General features: G+C 41.6%; 1 protein-coding gene and 1 non-coding gene across 2 annotated transcripts; one reads left to right on the forward strand and one right to left on the reverse strand.

Moving 5' to 3' along the window:
• Positions 1–1,243: 1,243 nt before the first annotated feature.
• LOC140924330 (C-type mannose receptor 2-like) lies at positions 1,244–16,127 on the reverse strand. The gene is made up of 8 exons (XM_073374360.1): positions 15,662–16,127; positions 11,061–11,342; positions 10,030–10,086; positions 8,913–9,057; positions 7,891–8,165; positions 6,331–6,528; positions 3,400–3,624; positions 1,244–2,795 (listed from the first exon to the last, which is right to left on the reverse strand). The coding sequence occupies exons 1-8, from the start codon at positions 15,714–15,716 to the stop codon at positions 2,647–2,649; spliced, it is 1,386 nt and encodes a 461-aa protein (XP_073230461.1). The 5' UTR covers positions 15,717–16,127; the 3' UTR covers positions 1,244–2,646.
• Positions 7,753–7,826, forward strand: Trnas-aga (transfer RNA serine (anticodon AGA)). Its single transcript has one exon. It is a non-coding gene; the product is annotated as a tRNA-Ser (tRNA).
• Positions 16,128–18,579: the final 2,452 nt, after the last annotated feature.

The following is an 18,579-nucleotide window of genomic DNA, read 5'->3' on the forward strand; positions in this document are numbered from 1 at the left end:
GAGCACTTTTTTCATTTTGGAGCACTATTTTGCATTTTGAGCACCCTTAAACACTTTTTCGCACTTTGGGCAACATTTGAGCAATATTTCACATTTCGAGCAAATTTCGAGCAACATATGTCTTCTAAAACATTTTAACGCAAAAACTGTGTGTCGCTCGCGACGAGAATCTTGTTCCAGGTCATAAATTGGAATAACTAATGATGTTGTCAAGAATAGAAAACCGTTGTCATGGAAAGGCAGGTGGACTTTAATATCTTTACTGAGCATGAGAACAGAAGTTTCTGATTGGCTGATGTATCATGCGTGTGTCATCTCAAATTTCTAAATCATCTGATGTCTAGCTTTGCACTAGTACTGCTGAATTTATTTACAGTTCGTAACCGGCTTTAGTTTTTTAAAAATATTATTGTTCTATATTCTATCAACCTTTCGTAACAACCTGTCGAATAACACTACGCAAAATAGATTGTTAGTTACTTCAGTAAAAATTGACATATTCACGAAAAGCTTAGAGGTAACTGTTCACAACTTTGAGCACTTTTTAAGCACTATTTTGAGATTTTGAGCACTTTTTAGCCATTTTTGCCAGCACTTTTTTAGGATTTTACGAGCGCAATCGGGAAAGGCCTAGCGGATTTGGGCATCCCCCAAAAGACCCCCTCCTGCAGAAAAAAAAAATAACAATAACACCTGTTATGGAGGCTCCTAGGTCGCCTTTCTCCCCTCAATCCCCCCAATTTTTTTGAGGTGTAGGGGGGGGGGGGGGTGGAGGGGACGGGATACAGGCTGCGATCCGTGACTGCGCGGATTCGTTTAAGGTTAAGAGAAAATCGCGCTTAGGGTCAACGAGGTCCATACAGCTGAAACTAAGCCCGGTAGAGCCCCGAGAGTGAGACCGTTGGGGTCTTTTCTACCTCCTCTCCCCCCCGGCGCTCGTCGCATCTCCGTGCGGGCGGCCATATTCGAAGTCCGTTCCCGAACACCAACAAGCTATCACCTTTGGTCTTTGATCATGTTGACGATCAGGCGGCTTCGTCATCAATAAAGAAAGAATGGTACATGGGATTCTGTACGTTTTATTTGCAGTCCTCCAAGGAGAAGAGAGTCAAATAAGGAGTTAGTTGGAGATACCTCTCGGGTATTACAATTTTCAAAAGCTTTTCAAACAACAACAATGGATAATGTAAGATTCTTTATTTTCAAACTCTTTCGGTATAAAATATCTTGTATCCCATATATGATATACAAGTTAATGTATTTAACAACGCATGCGTAAAAAAAAAGTAGCCTCCAAAAATGGTCTCGTTCTCAGGGCTTTTCCCTTCTAAGTGGAAGCGTTCCCACTTTAAGGAAAAGGCACTGGGAATGAGGTTACAGTAAAGGAAGCACTACCTTGTACTTCTCTCTAAACGAAAATCACCTCATAAATAGACACTCAGCTCTGTCAATAAAGTGTTCAGATGATAAATAATTGGATCTACTATAGTTTCTTTTATCAAGTGTTTGCTTATGGCATCAGACGTGGGAAGCGACGACAACGACGACGTGGGAGAAAACGTCTCTTAAGTGAATCCTCGCTGTTTTAAAATTCGCATCTCTTATCCCATGTCGTTTAATCAAATTTTCAATTTGGTGAATTTTTCTGGAGTTGAGTTCTACTATTTTCTCAAAAGATTTATAAAATCGTCTTTTTGTGTTTACCTCACGGCCAGAAAACGTGAAAATAGGCACTTTCACGTCGTAGTCATACAGCGACGGCAAAGAAATGTACAGAAAAGTGTGATGCACGTGCAAAGTTGTTGTTCTGCTAATCTAAACCTATTCTCTTGTCGCCGTTCTCGTTGCCGTCACTGTCGCGGTCGCCCTTTGCTTATGTACCACGTACGGCCAAAGAGAAGGAACCGTCGGGGTTTGGGGAGGGAAGCCCTTCTTTTTCGTCTCTAGCTCTTATTCTCAGTACGCCCTCATCAATGAGATTTGTGCTATTTCTGGAATAACGACAGCCTTGACCTATGTGACACAAAAAGAGACAAGTGCCCATTAAAACTACGTAGTCTGCTACACAGCGGTTTTTCGTGTCGTCACGCAACGCTCCTCCCCACAAGCAAGGCTGTGATTGGATGAGTGACCGTGGTGCGAACACCTTCCAGAAAATAGAACCTGACTGAATTCTAGTCGGCTGAATAGGAAAGGAATGTGGTTCGGTTCTCAGTGGCCTTTTGTGGGTAGGAGGGTTGCGTGATGACACTGAAAACGGCTGTGTAGCAGACGACACTAATACTAAACCGTAAAAGTAGTTTCTGTGCCCCTTTTGTACTGGCAGGGGTTGCGAAGCGTCCTGCATAATCTCTAGCCTTGCCAACCTGTTACATTGATCTTCAGATTAAGTTAGCGCACGCACACTTACACTCAGTCAGTCGCCTTAGTGTTTTAAAGAGCAAAACTTTCTCTTTGTGAACTACATCAGAGAGTGTTTGGTGTAATATAGCTGCCATTATTGTCCTCAAGCTCTGAGAGATCTTTCTTTATTGTTCGGACTTCGAACCTAAGCTTCAAAGACATTTGTGGGCTCAGATCTTCTTCAAAGGCCTTGTATACAGGCCAAAAAGATCGGCATACTCCAGTCACGATTTTCATTCACCGTTAATCCCCGGATTCTACTATTAACTGCTTGAGTTCTTTCCGTCCTTTCCGCGTTTTATACTCCATGTAAGCTCGTCCTCCAAATATGCTTAATATAAGTCCAGCACCCATGGAGATAGCTATCCACGCAGCAAAGCTTAAATATGGGTCTGAAAATAACCAGAGAAAGGAAAATGAGTTAAAGCAAGATTTTTTTTCATGATTCGATTTATCTTAGACTGCTGTGGCAACTAACTTAGGCTGAGTGTACACTACAGACACTATATAACCGGATATCTTTTCATGCTGACATGAAAAATACTCTGGCCTGGTATGAGCAGAAACAGACCAAAACCGGAGGAAATTGTCTACACACATTGAACATCGACTAGTCTGCTACACAGCCGTTTTTAGTGTCGTCACGCAGTGCACATCCCCACTAACTTAGTGGGGAGGAGCGTTGCGTGACGACACTAAAAACGGCTGTGTAGCAGACTAAACATCGACCGGAGCTGTCGAGAGGGCCTGGTGCACTATTATCACTCCTCTGCCTCAATACTTTCGTCTTAGTGGGTTCCAGTCCTGGCTCTTACTCATTCACTTCCGCTGCGGTCCTAAAACCTGTTTACACTGCACCTAAGTGTGGCACAGAAACCGTAACTAACGTAACGTAACGCTCGCTTTCTTTCTGTTAATTTAACGAGCTGGTTCTAACCATGATTTCGCACACTTCTTTAAGCATTTTAAAACTTAACATAAAAAACGTTCCGTTACCTCGACTCTTTTCACAAATGAAGGGCAACTCAATGTTGCAGTTCAAGTCAAACCAACTAACAACGTCTTTCCAACTCTTGATCTGAACACAATCCTCTCCTTTACATCTCTGAGGAGTTTGGAAAGGGTCGTAATGTCGATCGTTTGGCTCTCCGATATCCCAGTTAAGGTAAGAGGGTCTTTTGCTGAACTGACCTTGGCCAATATCATTCCAGACGTATAATCCTGTGAAAATACAATTAAAACTGTATTTGGTTCTCAAACCTATAATAGTATGGATAGAAACATTATATACTGCAAATATAAAGGATTCAGATGATGTTAAGGATAATTATGATGATGATAATGATGATGATGATGATGGGGAAAATGATGATAATTATGACGATGATGACGATATATGGTGACGCACGTTTCGTCTCGGTACAAATGAACAAGTTATTCCATAGCCTGCGTAGCATGGCGGTTTTGTCGAGCCGGGCGCAAGAGCGGCGTAGTCGCGAAATTCGCGCGCGAATCGCGCGAGAACGAGCGGCGAAGCCGCGAGAAAAATAAAAACCGCCTGCCCGGATTCGTGGCCTTTTTAACTGCCGCCCCCTTCAACTCATTTTGACATCCTGTTGACAACTTGTTTGGTTTCAGTTTTCCCAGCCAATCAGAAATAAAGTGCTGACAGCCTAAACACGACACAAAAGCTCGTAATATAGTGTAAAACGTGACCTTGGCCGGAATTGGAGTTTGCTTGAACAAACACATGTTTTTTCTTTGTGGCTATCTCGCGCATAGGTGACTACACAACGTTCTAAACTTGACTGAGTAGATCTTACTTTTGCTGCACTAAGTCTTACATTTATTTAGAGGTCATGAAGTTGGTATGTTTAATCCGTATTGAGTAATTATTTCCCGTGGTTAATGTTATTTTCGGTAATTAGAATTTGTTGATCTCAGATGCAGTTGTAAAGTACTAATTTCTTTGACCACTCTTAAAGCCTAAAGCTTTTTATTACGGCTAAATAAATATTTTAGTTTCTTTGGTCTTTTCCGACTAAAATGCCTGAATCTGGACAACTACAAACCAAGGAGCCTTGGTTTGTAGTTTCTTTGTCACTGCCTTGTCCGTGAATGTTTTGACGCTGGACCCGGCTTTTTAAGTGTTGTTTGCAGGATGTTGTATTTTTACGTATAGCGCGACCTTCAGATTTGAGTTGTAGCTTAAACTTAAGCTACACCAAGCAAAAAAGTATGGAGAATTACGCTATGCGTCTTTCTTCTACTGTATGCGATTCATCGACCACAATCGCAGACACCGTTCGATGTATTGCGCTGGAGTGCGTTATTCTCTAACACCGAGTTATAGAGAAAATTGAGGTGAACTTTCTCGAAGCACTGAAATTTACTGTCTCTGTCATATGGTCCATTGCTTTACAGCTCAGCGACAAAATTTCAGATATCTGGTCGTCGATAGTACTTTTTAGAGGGAAAATTGTGATCATACAGGTTTTCGATGAGGATATTTCTTCTTTGGCCATAGCAAAGACAGTAAAGATCATGCTCTTGCCAAATCTTGTTGACAAAATTTCCATGACACCTCTCCTTTAAAGAAGACTGTAAATGGCCATTTCCTGTTTAGGCTTCAATACAATTGCCCTGTTTTCCCGTCAAATATTCAAGATCGACGACGCTCCGGTCAACGCTTCTTTGATATTTTGATTTTGTTTTGCGGAGATGACTTGTTCAGTCCCTCGAAACTCTCCCATGGAAGATTGCCAAAATATTTGATTGACAGGCGAACATTCCGAACCAATCGGAACGATCCGTACGCTGGCGTACGGACCGACTCAAAAAAGCCCCCCGTCCGTGCAGGCGGTTTTTCAATTTGCTTCCGCCCCAATCTCCTCGCGGTTTCTCTGCTCTCGCCCGCCCAACCAAAACCGCCATGCTACGCAGGCTAGTTATTCCACAGGTTTTCTAATAGCTTCAAAACCACCGAACGTTTAGCAAACTATCGTAGATTGTTCTAACCTCCCACGCAGACGTTCTTAGGCCCTCTTCACAAGTTCCTCCCCCACGAACGTTCGCGTGGAGAATGAACGCGTGACGAAGGCCTAAAAACGTCGCATAGGGGGCTAAGATTTAGGCCCCGTCCACTCGTATCCGGATATTTTTGAATCCGCAACTTTTTCTTTTCGGATTATAAAAATTTCCACGTCCACAGGTATTTAAATCGAATTTACTCGTCCAAACGTATCCCATACGTATCCGGATTCATTCTAATACCCAGGACACCTCTGGGAGTATTGACAACAGAGCATGCGTCTTAAGACGGCAACCACCGTGAACAACCTCGTTCCCAGGGTCCTTTCCTACTTCTCCTTCGACGGGTAAGAGAGACCACCTGGGAACGAGGTTGCCATCTTGAATACAGTATTCACGGTAAAGAATTGGGCTCGATCTTGTCACGTCATCGGATAAAAAAATATCGGGATTTTGCGTTCACACGATTCCGGATTCATTATAGCGTATTCAAAAATTTCCACTCTGGAGAGCGGATTCAAAAAGTTGCGGATTCGTATGCTGGATTCACCGGATGCATGTGGACGGAAGCCGTATCCGGAAAGGATCTTATGCGGATTCAAAAATATCCGGATACGTGTGTCTCAAATAACATGCCATCAAATATCAACCTCGTCCCCAGGGCTTTTCCCTTAAAAAATGGGTAAGGGAAAAGCCCTGGGGACGAGGTTGATCAAATATATAAGATGCGCTACAACAAACAAGTTTTTTGTCTCATTTCTTTTCCGTATGGCTCATGTTGCACTTTGTATAGTTCTTCATTTCATTGGAAAATTACGCTTTGCGTACGAATATGTGCAACCAGGTATCTTAAAAATATAACAGGTTGCTTTATGAAACCCAAATAATCCCACGTACCAGCCTCCACTCTATCGTTGAGTCCAATCCAGATGTTGGTTTTTATTAAACTTGCAACAAAACTGTTTTCTGACGAACTCGATATCGTTACTAAAGTAGCATTCCTGCTTCGGCAGCGTTGTTGTGCCCAGTCCCATGTGACTGTATCGCGGACATACAAGTAGCACTTTCCATTATGGCACCTCCATCCGGAGAGATCTGGGAACGAGATAGAACTAAAGTTATCAGCGGTAATCGCGATAGTTCGGGTTACACAGACCTCTTTCTTGGATAGTAACTTTTGGGTGGTTTCAGCAGGCATAGCATTAAAACTTGAAAAAGTTAGCCCAACTTTTTCAAGTTTCAATCCATTGCCTAGTTTCAAATCGAGAGGGGCTGGGTACGAGTCTGTTTTTTATGGGATAAACGACACGAGACCCACATAGTCAGAAAGAGCATATTGAGGTTAGGAAAAATCTGAAGTTTGGTGTCGATCGGTCCAATATTGAACAAGATACAGCTATTTATATAAGCCTGATTATACTACTACATGAGAAGTTTGTGCAATTTGATTGGCTCAGAGCAGTGGTATTTCAGCTTAATTTGAAATACCTACATGTAAAAATTACAACCCTTTTGTGGGTAGTAGTATAAACAAATAATAGCATGATTTTTACGTGATATTTGGCATAACATTTTCGAAATATCGCTCGTGGTGTTTATGCCAAATATCGCTACAAATTATGCTATTACCTATACAAATTTATAGGAGATGTATGGTCGTCCCGACGTCTTTATATCTCTTTAATAGTAAATTTTGGAGTTTTTGAATGGATGTATCTCTTTCAGTATAGACCCGATAAACGCAAAACTTGAGAATGCTGCTAATTTCAGTGTGCTCTTACTGACTGCATGGGTCTCGTATTGTTTATCTAATAATAAATCCACTCTTACCCAGCCCCTCTCGATTTGAAACTAGGCGATGTCCATCATTGCCCATCCGTAGCAACAGACAACAGGAAACAGTTTCAATGCCAACCTCGTTCCCAGGGTTCTCTCCTACCCGTCCCTACGAAGCGAGAGAGAGAGAGAGAGAGAGAGAGAGAGAGAGAGAGAGAGAGAGAGAGAGAGAGAGAGAGAGAGAGAGAGAGAGAGAGAGAGAGAGAGAGAGAGAGAGAGAGAAGAGAAAACCTGGTAACGAGGTTATTTCAATGCCTTAAGATAGCCTTAAAAAACAATACTGGACTATTATTTTTTGGAATTCAACTGATGCAAAAACACGTCTAGATTTTTTAAAAAAATAAACCAACCAGATGAATTTAAGTGTCACCCTTTCTTAACGACGTTTGTTTGGCTGTGTCTTTTTTAACAGGTGTTTATTAGAGAAGGCCATATCGATCAAATAGTTTGGCTCTATCTCTTCCGACCCTGCTCGCCATTAGAGTTCCAGTAGCTCAGTGGTTAGAGCGTTCGAACTAGAACTCGGAGGGTCGTGAGTTCGATTCTCACTTGGAGCTCGGGAAATTTTTCTGAGCTTTCTGGTGTTTGAATTCTCCTTCTTCTTTAATTTATATATCGCACCTGTTTTAGAATTCTTCTGGCATACATAAGCTATATGAGCTTTGCAAACCACGTCGTTCCATTTCTTGTTTGAGTATTTCATCTCCACGCAGGTTTCAACATTACAATGACCGTTAATGTTATTTGGTTCAGGGTTCTTTGGATCGCTCTTGTCCCAGAAGAAAAGACTCGGTTTCTCATATCTGTTGTAGTTCCAAAGAAATTTGTATTCATTGCTTCTGTCGTTTAAACCTATCCAAGCTCCATGGCCTGATTTTAGAAGGCTGCCAACAAAGCTACAAATTGAAAACAAATAACAAAACAAATTAGGATACCTATACTGAAGCCGTTCTAACAACCTACGCCTTGTCATTTGGTCCAAACTCGACAGATCTATTCGATCGTCTGAATCATTGAGCATTTTCAAAATGCGTATTAAACTGGTTAATTTCACAAGCCTGCTAGACAGCCCTTGCACAGACCGTTTTTAATGTAACAACTGATAACTGATTTTACGTGTGGACATACATTTCACATTTTATTGATTATTAGATTATTTCATTGACTATTAGACAAGTAATTGTAGTTAGGTGTCCCCAATTAGTGTACATTGTATGCTAGCGACCTCGACACTACAATAAAGTTCTTACTTACTTACTTACTTACTTACTTACTTACTTACTTACTACTGACTGACTGACTGACTGACTTACTTACTGGCGTTTTCTGAGGTTTTCCTTTAGTGCTTAAGCCCCATTTGTCTTTTTGCCCTAGTCCCCACTCTGTTGATCTCAAATGGTCGTTACGTGCAATTAAGTCAAACGAGCCAAAAAAACTGTACTGCCTTCAAGGGAATTCATTTAAGCAAAGCTTCGCAAAAAAACCTCCCAAAAAACCTCGTTTGGGCAATACGTTTAATTTTTTTACACATGAGGCCGTCGCATGACGTCGTTCTCGGCGTGGGACCGTTTATCTTTCGTCCAAGGAACAGGTAGATTAGAGACCCTGGGGGCAGATTTGAAGGCCACAGGCTGCTTTCTTACCGATTCTCCTCTTTACTTTCAATTGTAGCGAGTTTAGCTCTAAAAGCTGCCTGACAGTAGTAATAAGAGTTCAACCAGGTCCTCGGACTGGAGAAGTAGCGAAAGCATTTCCCATTGAAATGATGCCAGTCTTTCACACACACCGCTTTGAAAAATATGAAAGAAATACGATCAGTCAGGTGCTAATTCTAATGCTACAAAGGTATGTCGAATAGATAAATTCTCTGGGTAGAGGCACATTAGTCGAGCACCATAAAGTAGTGTCTCGCTTTTATCCAGCTAAAAAGCTGGATGGAAAGAAGTAGGAAGACTATGTGGAGCAAAGTTTATTTCCTAAGGAGACAACGCGAAGGCTAGCCTGTTCCGAGTGTTCAGATAGCGGGTCGCGGCGATTCCTTCTTTTTTCTTCTCCCTTCCTCACTTCGCGCCATCCTAACCTGAATTACAGGCGTCATTCAACCAAGCGCGGAGCGCAAGACGAGGGTAAAGGAACCCTCGCCTTTAGGCGCCCACACGTTTGTCTCTCGCTCTTCGCGCTCGGCTAAGTAGCGCCTGTTTTTTAGGCTGGGCCGTGCGTGCTCTCTGACAGCCTGAAACAGGATAAACCTATCTTTCAGTTGATCTGTAAACGCAATGTTACCGTGCATCTGCCGTGATTGTAGTGTAGGAGTGTTGACTCCTACACTCCTACAATAGTGTCCCGCTTTTATCCAGCTAAAAAGCTGGATGGAAAGAGGTAGGAGACTATGTGTAGCAAAGTATTTTGCCTAAGGAGGCAACGCGAAGGTACGTACGGCTAGCCTGTTCCGAGTGTTCAGATAGTGGGGCGGGGCGCTTCCTCTTCTTTTTTCTTCTCCCTTGTTCACTTCGCTCCATCCTAGCCTGAATTAGAGGCGTTATTCAAGAGAGCGCGGGCTGGGCCGTACGTGATCTCTGACAGCCAGAAACAGGATAAGCCTATCTTTGAATCTGGTTGATCTGTGAACGCAATGTTACCTTGCATCTGCTGTGATCGTAGTGTAGTGCTCGCAATTCATACTGCCAATACTGCACTATACGCTCACAGAGTTTACAAAGTAAAAGGAAAGGTTGGGAAAACTGTTGCTCTCTTACTGACCTTGGCAGGCTTTTTCACAACCTTTTAAATCAGTCTCTTTCTCGTTAACTTCACAGCCTAGAAAGCGAAGAAAAGCACTATTACAGAGAATTAAAGGTGAAACTTAAGCTGCTTTTGATAGCAAAGCCTGGGAGAAGGAGAATACATCCGAAAAAAATCCAGAATATCATCGAGGAAACTGTCACTGCTGCTATATAGCAAACTATAAATTGATTTTGCGATAATTTCTATGATTTCTAAACGGGGAAAAAGCAATACTCCTACTGGTATGGCCTCACATGCAGACGTTCTTTTGGCTGGTTACACAATCCTCTATCCCCCACGAACGTCTGCTGAAACAGCGGTTCAAAAATCTAGACCAATCACAGACTCCAGAGCACTTCCAAAGAAGACGTTCGCGGGGAAGGAACAGGTGACGAAACGTCTGCGTGGGAGTCTGCCATAGGTATTCTATATATATATATCTTTCATTTCCATAGATTTCCTGTGAGAAGGTCCGGTTCTTCCACAAAATGAGAAATCGCTTGAGATGTTCTACTACGTGCCGCAGAAGCGGTGCCACAGATGTAGACCGTTCATCTGCAGCCTTCACACTCTCTTCAAGGCTTCCGCTCCAGAACACATTCTTTTCAAGACGCTGAATAGTAAAATTGTATACCCTGTTTAAAACTCAGCACCCTGAAAACCATACCCTGTTCAGCGGCACATACCCGTATAGGCCAAATAAGGGACGGACCATTTTTTTTTGACGGAGGTTGGAAAATTTTTACATATACAGACTTTTTTATACGCGGGTCCTACTGCAAACAACTTTTGTTGTCTCTGTCTTCCTGCGAACACTTCTTTTTCTTGCATACAATTTATTTCAGTGTTACAGCCTCTGCAAACAATTTATTTCAAAATTTTCCAACCCCGCTCCCCCCTCAGAAAAATGATGGTCCACCCTAAAGGAGTGGCCACCCCCGGTTTCTCTTTGAAGGGAAGAAGGCTTGCGTGATGAAACAAAATGTAAAGAGCAGACCACCACCCACCTCGAACAACCAGCCAGTATTGGGTCACTTCCAGGCCCCCTGTTGTCAAGACCTCAGATGAGTATAACGCCGTATCCGCCTCAGTTAGATGTGTTACTCGAAGCGTTCTCCGATTTCCTGAGATACTAATGCGATCATTTTCAACCATTGTCGAGGTATGCTGTTTTTTCCAAACAAATGTAGACGATGAGTTGAGCGCGAAGTAATGTTCAGCCCGAAAATCGACGCATTCTCCTCGTTTCTTTTCGATGAGGTTCTTGTTTATTTTTAGAACTTTCTGAGCTGCAAGGAAAATGGGCAAAGAGAAAAACTGAACTACGTCGCGAACATGTAACCTTGGGTATTTTCTTAATCGGGGAAGTGGAACTAAACAGTCTAGTAGAAGAAAAACAAAAACAGTAACAGCAAGAACAAAGTTAAGAAAGCTAAAAGAGGCCACATGCCCCCCCGGGGCCCTGTGACCCGGGACCCGGGACCCTGTTTAAGACATTTAACCCGAAACCATACCCTGTGTAAAACAATAATAAATATCGAAACTCTTTCTTATTTACTCCATTGGCAATCACGAAACTATTTAAAAAGATACGCTGTTTAAGATAAAAAATGATAAAATCGATACCCTGTTTAAGACAAAAATCCCGAAAAACATACCCTGGCTGGCCGCACGTCCCCATTAAGCCCTTATAAGGGAGTACCCCCCTCCCTCCCGTGCCAAAGAAATCTGGCAAAGATTAAGGCTATGTTCATATTTATAATGCCGGCTAGCTTTTCCGTCGTATCCGGTGTGGTGTATATAAACACCTATCCGATATGATATGTGACTCTCCACTTTAGAGATCAGAGCGGCGTGGCAGCTTCGCTTAGTTGCAGAAATCGAGCCGAAATCACCGTTCTCATGTGTGAACAGAGACCCTATCCTGTTTGGTTTTCGTGTCGGTGCAAAAGCTGCCATCCGGTCCGGTATAAACATAGCCTCCCTCTCCCCTCAAACAAATTGATTTTGTTTGGAAGATGGGGTGGCTGTACACAAGGTAGGCTTTTTCAAGGTTATTTCCATTTGTTCCGGAAAGAGTGACCAGCACCCGGGACCAGCAGTCCATACAACTGTTGGAGTTTCCTTTGCATGCACGAACCGTCAGTCGGTACCGACCGCTACTTACCGGATTCAGGAGCTATAAGCTTTGCCTTTCGTAGGGAATTTTCATTTTGGGCAGAAGCATATAACCCCTGTTTTGGGGGATAGAGAGATCTAGAAGTAAGCGAATACAGTCATGATAAGACTGACCTGACTGACATTGACAGACTGTATAAAGGCCCGGTTCAGACGGGTGTTACGAAAACTAAGACCCTCGAAAGCTAAGACCTAAGACCTAAGACCCGTCTTAGTTTTCGAGATTACGAAAACTAAGACCCCCTAAAATCGAATCCGTCGAAATATAAAGCCAAATTGTAACCGAAATAGGTCTGATCTGTCAAATTATATCGTGTTCGATCCTTTCCACCGAGTTTTAAGTCAAATTTAACGGTAAATTTAGGGGTCTTAGTTTTCGTAATTTCGAAAACTAAGACCCCTCTTAGTTTTCGTAATTACGAAAACTAAGACCCCCACCAAAACAATCTGTAAAATTTCTACAAAGTCGAATTACGACCGTTTGAAGACTATAATCCGTAACACAAACAAAAACTACTATCATACGCGTGCTAGACGATCCGCTTCTTCTAACAATTTGCAGACATACATTATCAATATTGTGGCTTTAAGAAGAGGATGAAAGCTATACCTACGTATAATTGTACACTGAAAATATGCCTTACCCCTATAATTTTGGTTGTTTATCCTTGAAGTCATAAAATTGGTTTTCCACTGGAGATGGATTTTTGTCTTCGTTGCGGGCTGACATGTCGCTGCGACCTGAATGCCTGATCGCTAAGGTGTCAACGGCGTTATCGGATAAACATCACACAAAAATACGGATTTTGTTTTTCCTTTTCTGGATGGCCAGGTCATAGATAGAAAAGTGCTGTTATAAAAAGGGCGAAAAAAGGAGAATATGCTACATTGCGTTTTTCTTGCGTTTGTTTTTATCGTTGCCACCCCGGAGATCACCGGGTTACAATGCAAAGGTAGTTAAGGGGTAGGTGTGGGGGGGAAGGAGAAATAGTCTGTGAGGGATAATCGCTAAAATCACTCATGAAATAATAATAAAAAAAAACGAATGAGTCAATGAATTTCCTGTACTAGCAAAGCATCGTCTCGAGAATTGGAGTTCTAGTTTCAGAACAATAAAATAAACACGACAACATGCTGCATACAAACCCCCTCACGTGATGGTTACAGGTAACGCCTGAGGTAACGCAATCTCGATCGCAGAGACGCGAAGAAAAACATCCATCTCCAGTAGAAAGCCAAATTCATGATTTAAAGGATAAACAACAAAATTAAAGACCAATAGGGGTAAGGCATATTTTCAGTGTACAATAGATACGTAGGAAGTCCATGGCTTTGGTCCTCTTTTTAAAGCGAGTCTTCAAATTGTTAGCGGATAGTAGATTGTAGATCAGCACGCGTATGATAGTAGTTTTTGTTTGTCTTACGGATTATAGTCTTCGAACGGTCGTAATGCGACTTTGTAGAAATTTTAGAGATTGTTTTGGTGGGGGTCTTAGTTTTCGTAATTACGAAAACTAAGAGGGGTCTTAGTTTTCGAAATTACGAAAACTAAGACCCCTAAATTTACCGTTAAATTTGACCTAAAATCCGGTGGAAAGGATCGAACATGATATAATTTGACAGATCAGACCTATTTCGGTTACAATTTGACTTTATATTTCGACGGATTCGATTTTAGGGGGTCTTAGTTTTCGTAATCTCGAAAACTAAGACGGGTCTTAGGTTTTAGGTCTTAGTTTTCGAGGGTCTTAGTTTTCGTAACACCCGGTTCAGACGCCGATATTTTCATGAGCCGAACCTAATTCGAATTAAGGCCGACCCAAATTATTTAGACCGGCTGAATTGATTCAGACGCCTATCTTAATTGCAGCTGAACTAAGTTCAAAAGTCGAAAAATGCTAATTTCGGTCAAATTGCTTACCGAATACGTTGTAATAATTTATGCATTAGGTTCGGTACATGAAAAGTTCGACGTCTGAACGAAAGCCGTTCCAAAGTCGCTCCAAAGGCGAAATTCTCGGCCAGGCTAGGAGAAAAGACCGGTTGAGCTGTTCCAAATCGAAACAGGCGTTCCTAATTTATTCAGACGCCCAACTTTTCATGTACTTAATTCAATGTATTAGGTTCGGCTCATGAAATGTTCCGCTTCTAAATCGGGCCTAATTTTATGCCTCCTATAAATAATAATTTTAATGTGTTAGTCAGCGAAAGACCCTTTCATCCTTTCACACAAAGAGCAGCAATTTTTTACACACAACAAATCTTAGGCCCTCAGCTCAGTGCAATTTTGTTTATTCTAAAAGTAGGTGGTGGCTAGCTCGAAAGCAAATTCTACTTTCAAATTTCATCTTAATTAATTGACTATTCATATTATTCAAGGTAGTCTGTAAGTTAAATCTGTGAACTTTTTACTTGAATAGTGTGAAACAGAATGAACATCCAATGAATCAACGAACCCTCCCCTCCAGAACCGAAACCTACAATCATAAGATTAAACCCTAAATCGACACAGGTTTTGCCGGTTTACAAGGCTATATCGCACAACGGATTACAAACTAGACCCTTTCTTCATTTGCTTACCCTCCCAGTATCAGAGTCGTATCCTGTCTAACAGTCGCTTTTCGTTTTGAAAATGAGCTTGTGTAGTTTTAATTAGTGAAAGCTCAAGACGAGACACACTTTCTGCACCGCGTTTATTCGCAAGCCTCGCGAACTATCTCCAACTGTATAGAATCCTTTGTAACTTAGGGGTAAGGGGAGAAAAAAAGGGAACTGGACTCTGCTGTCCCCTCTCCCCTTCTGATTACAATATTGGCTACGAGAAATGAAACACTGACGCTCTAACTGTAAGCACAGGCTACCCACACAATTTGTTGATCAGAACAAATACGGTATTTCGCACTTCCGGACCCTGGTCTCGTCTGGGTGAAAAAAAAAAAAAAAACTTGGCTAGATAATTACTGAAATAACATTTCCCGTGGTGGGTAATATAATATCAGTTTCGAGAGGAGATTTGGCTCACCGGCGTGATCCTTGAATGGAATAAAACTTGAAAACGATGTAATCTGCTTATATGTCGGTCTTTCAGGGCTTTGTATATATATTATCCACTCAAACGACATTGTTCCCACAGAACACACAGTGAAAAATTAAAGAAGGCAAAATTTTGTGATTGCACGGAACTTTCATTCTAATGAAAATTGTCTCCTTATTTACAACAGGAAAAAAAATTCACTCATACGACTACACAGATGATTAAATGTTTGTTATGTATATGACTAGTACTACATAGAGGATGATTATAGGTTTGAGCTCGTTGTATACCGATGTGCTTTTAGTTATGTCGAATCATTTGCCACCGAAGTATTAACGAATTTTAATTTTCAGTGACAAAAATTATATCATAATGATTTAATAATTTCATCCTCACCTTCAATAATCCAGGCTAAAAAGGACACCATTAAAGACAGAGGAATAACCTTCATCTTCTTGGCCTCAAAACCCGGCTGGTTGGCGTGAAATTTTCAGTTTGTTGATAAAAAGCTAAGATAGAGGTCCAGATGGCGTTTTTTGCTGTCCTCGTCTTTGAAATTTCAGCTACAGGTTACGATGTGGTAAATGAACACGGTAGATGCGTTTGGAAGCAAATGTGACTTGCAACATAAATGTTGAAGGCCAACGTAAAGATCTAAGCCACTTCAGAAACACTTTGGGTTGATTTTAGCGACTCTGGAATGCCGTTGATAATTAATTTGTTGTACGTCAATGAACCCAGACAACGGAAGTTAATGTTTACCAGTGATTACTAGATAACTGCTATTCAATTGCAAACCTTGCTCAATTGTTGTACTAATGAAGTTTTTATCATGTATTTCAACACATTTAAAACGTCCATTTCAATCCAAATAGCACCAACAATAAAAATCAGAAAAAAATTACAGTTTTTTTTTCCTTGCAGCTATTCACACGCCAGGTTCACATGACGGCAGTGTGTCAGTATTGTTCTCTCCGCAGGACATTTCATTGGCAACCAAGTTTGTAGATCTGTCACGTTACGAGCAATCATACGGACTGACTCCTTTGACTCTGTGAAAGGGCTTCGATACCCTGGGTACCAGAGGTTTTTTCTCGCGTGCGACGAGGAGCTTCGTCGGCCACAGGCCGACACGTCTTCGGCCGAAAAACGCGCGGGTCACTTTTTAAGACTTCACCGAAACCGGAAACCGCGCATGAAAAGCCTCTGGAACCCAGGGTAGGGCAGAATATGACATCATTTTAAATTACCATATTTCCTCGAATAATGGCTGTCCCTCGATTGATCGCCTCCCTCAAATAATCGCCCCCTCTTACGGAAATGCTTAAAATAATCGCCTCCCTCGAATAATCGCCCCTCCCCGCCCCTCTCGCCATCTTCTCTTCCTTTTTTCCCGTCCCTGTCAATTTCAGTGTAGTGCAACGAGATTCAGCAAAACTGATCGTAAAGATTCAAACTCTAAAAATTAATCAAGGAACTAAATTTGGAACACTTAAAAAACCCATGTTCAGTTTATTTGACGTGATTATTTTTTGATTTAACGGGAAAATAAATAACAAAATATTTAGGGCACGACTTCCAGTGAGCAATATTTGATGAATCGCCTCTCTCGAATAATATCGCCTCCTTTTTGTGCGAAAAAAGAAATAATCACCCCTGGCTATTATTCGAGGAAATACGGTAACTCCTGAAAGAGAAAAGGAACTCTCCTACTGGTTCTTTTTTTAACTTTATGGGTAAAGCGCTAAGAAACCGGAATCCACATCGTGGATTACATCAACCTCGTTTCCAGGGTTCTCTCCTACCCTCCCTACAGAGCGAGAGGGCGGGTAGGAGAGAACCCTGGAAACGAGGTTGGGATTGCATAGGGTGATTACCTTACCTCAGGAGACTACCTTGCATACTGTGTATTTTGATTGGTCTATCCATCCGCTTATGCTTCCGACTCCGACAATCTGGATAATAAGGAACTTAAGCAAGGACGTTTTTGAGCGACGCACGTCTACCGGAAGTGGCCGTTTTGCATTACTGGGCAGCAATTTCCCCCAAATTTTCCGGCAATTCGTCTTAGTAAGAGTAAAGATACTTAGCAAGACAAATTTGGTAGCGTCAAGGAATATTTAAAGGGAAAACAGCTCACTTCCGGTTGACGTACGTCGTCCAGAAACGTCTCTGTTTAAGCTCCCTCAAGAGTCCTAACTGTAGTCGAAAGATAATGGAAATGTTTGATTCTTCCAACTCTGATTCCGTCGCGCTTATGACTCTGCTTACGACTCCGATTATTAATTTTCACTAGCTCATAAGCTCCTCTTACGACTCCGAATCTTGCCTGACGAAAATACTGGAAAGTTGTTCACTGGAATGCCAAAAAGTTGCTACCTAAATTTCAAAAGTTGCCACCTAAATTTCTTGATATTTTTATATAAACGTTGATTAAAAGCTTTGTTTTTAGTTGTTCACAATAATTACTAACATCGGTCAAGAAAAATAGCTGGAAACTTAAGCTATTTTTAATTTTAAAAAAATTAAAAATTAATGGTAAACATTCAAGAAATTTGCGTTCGTTAGAAGTTTTCTATGAAATCGTTGACTTTTTCTTGCTTGATATGTGCTCTAAACCTACATTTTGCTCAAATTGCAGTTGCTCATGATCAGAAAGGCAAAATTTGCTCGAGGTTGTTAGAACCGCAAAAAGTTGCTCCAAACGCCAAAAGTTGCTCAAAAGTGGCCGAGCACAAATCGGGAAAGGCCTAGCGTGGGAGGCTGATCCGAATCCGACTCCGGCTCCATCGCTAGTAGTCCGGCTACACAGCCGTTTTTAGTGTCTTCACGCAACGCTCCTTCCCACTAAGTTTGTGGGTAGAAGCGTTGCGTGACGACACTAAAAACGGCTGTGTAGCGGACTACATCGCTAGTGACCAGGAGTTTTAGTTTCATTTTTGTTCATCCTTTAGACCCTGAGAAGGTTTGTCTTCCAAACCGAAATATCGGGAAAATCATTTTGAAATATATATATTTTTGTTTTATTATTTTACTGATGTACTCGTTCGTCGCTTTTTCGCCGTCAGGATCTTGGCTCTGACGAAGCCACGAAGTTCTAGCCTGACACTCGAAACTTACCCACGAGCGGCACGCGAAAGGAGACGCGAGACTAATGATCGGTTCTTGTTATTTTATTTATTTTCTATTTTTTTGTGTTTATTTGTTTGGTTTTTGGGTTACGGTAGTTAAGATCTATCATCTTGAGGTTTGTTATGTTTTGTTGTTGGGTACCCTGTTTTCTAGTCAAGGGCACCTAACGACGGTTTCCTCCT

The sequence above is a fragment of the Porites lutea genome, chromosome 14, assembly GCF_958299795.1.
Source record: "Porites lutea chromosome 14, jaPorLute2.1, whole genome shotgun sequence".
NCBI classification, from domain to species: Eukaryota; Metazoa; Cnidaria; class Anthozoa; order Scleractinia; family Poritidae; genus Porites; species Porites lutea.

Excerpts from the sequence above, each read along its gene's own strand:
- LOC140924330 (XM_073374360.1), bottom strand. The coding sequence starts at position 15,716 with ATGAAGGTTATTCCTCTGTCTTTAATGGTGTCCTTTTTAGCCTGGATT. Across the intron at positions 10,087-11,060 it reads ATACTGGCTGGTTGTTCGAG|GCTGTGAAGTTAACGAGAAA; the intron begins GTGGGTGGTGGT and ends TTCGCTTTCTAG. Across the intron at positions 2,796-3,399 it reads CATTTGTGAAAAGAGTCGAG|ACCCATATTTAAGCTTTGCT; the intron begins GTAACGGAACGT and ends GGTTATTTTCAG.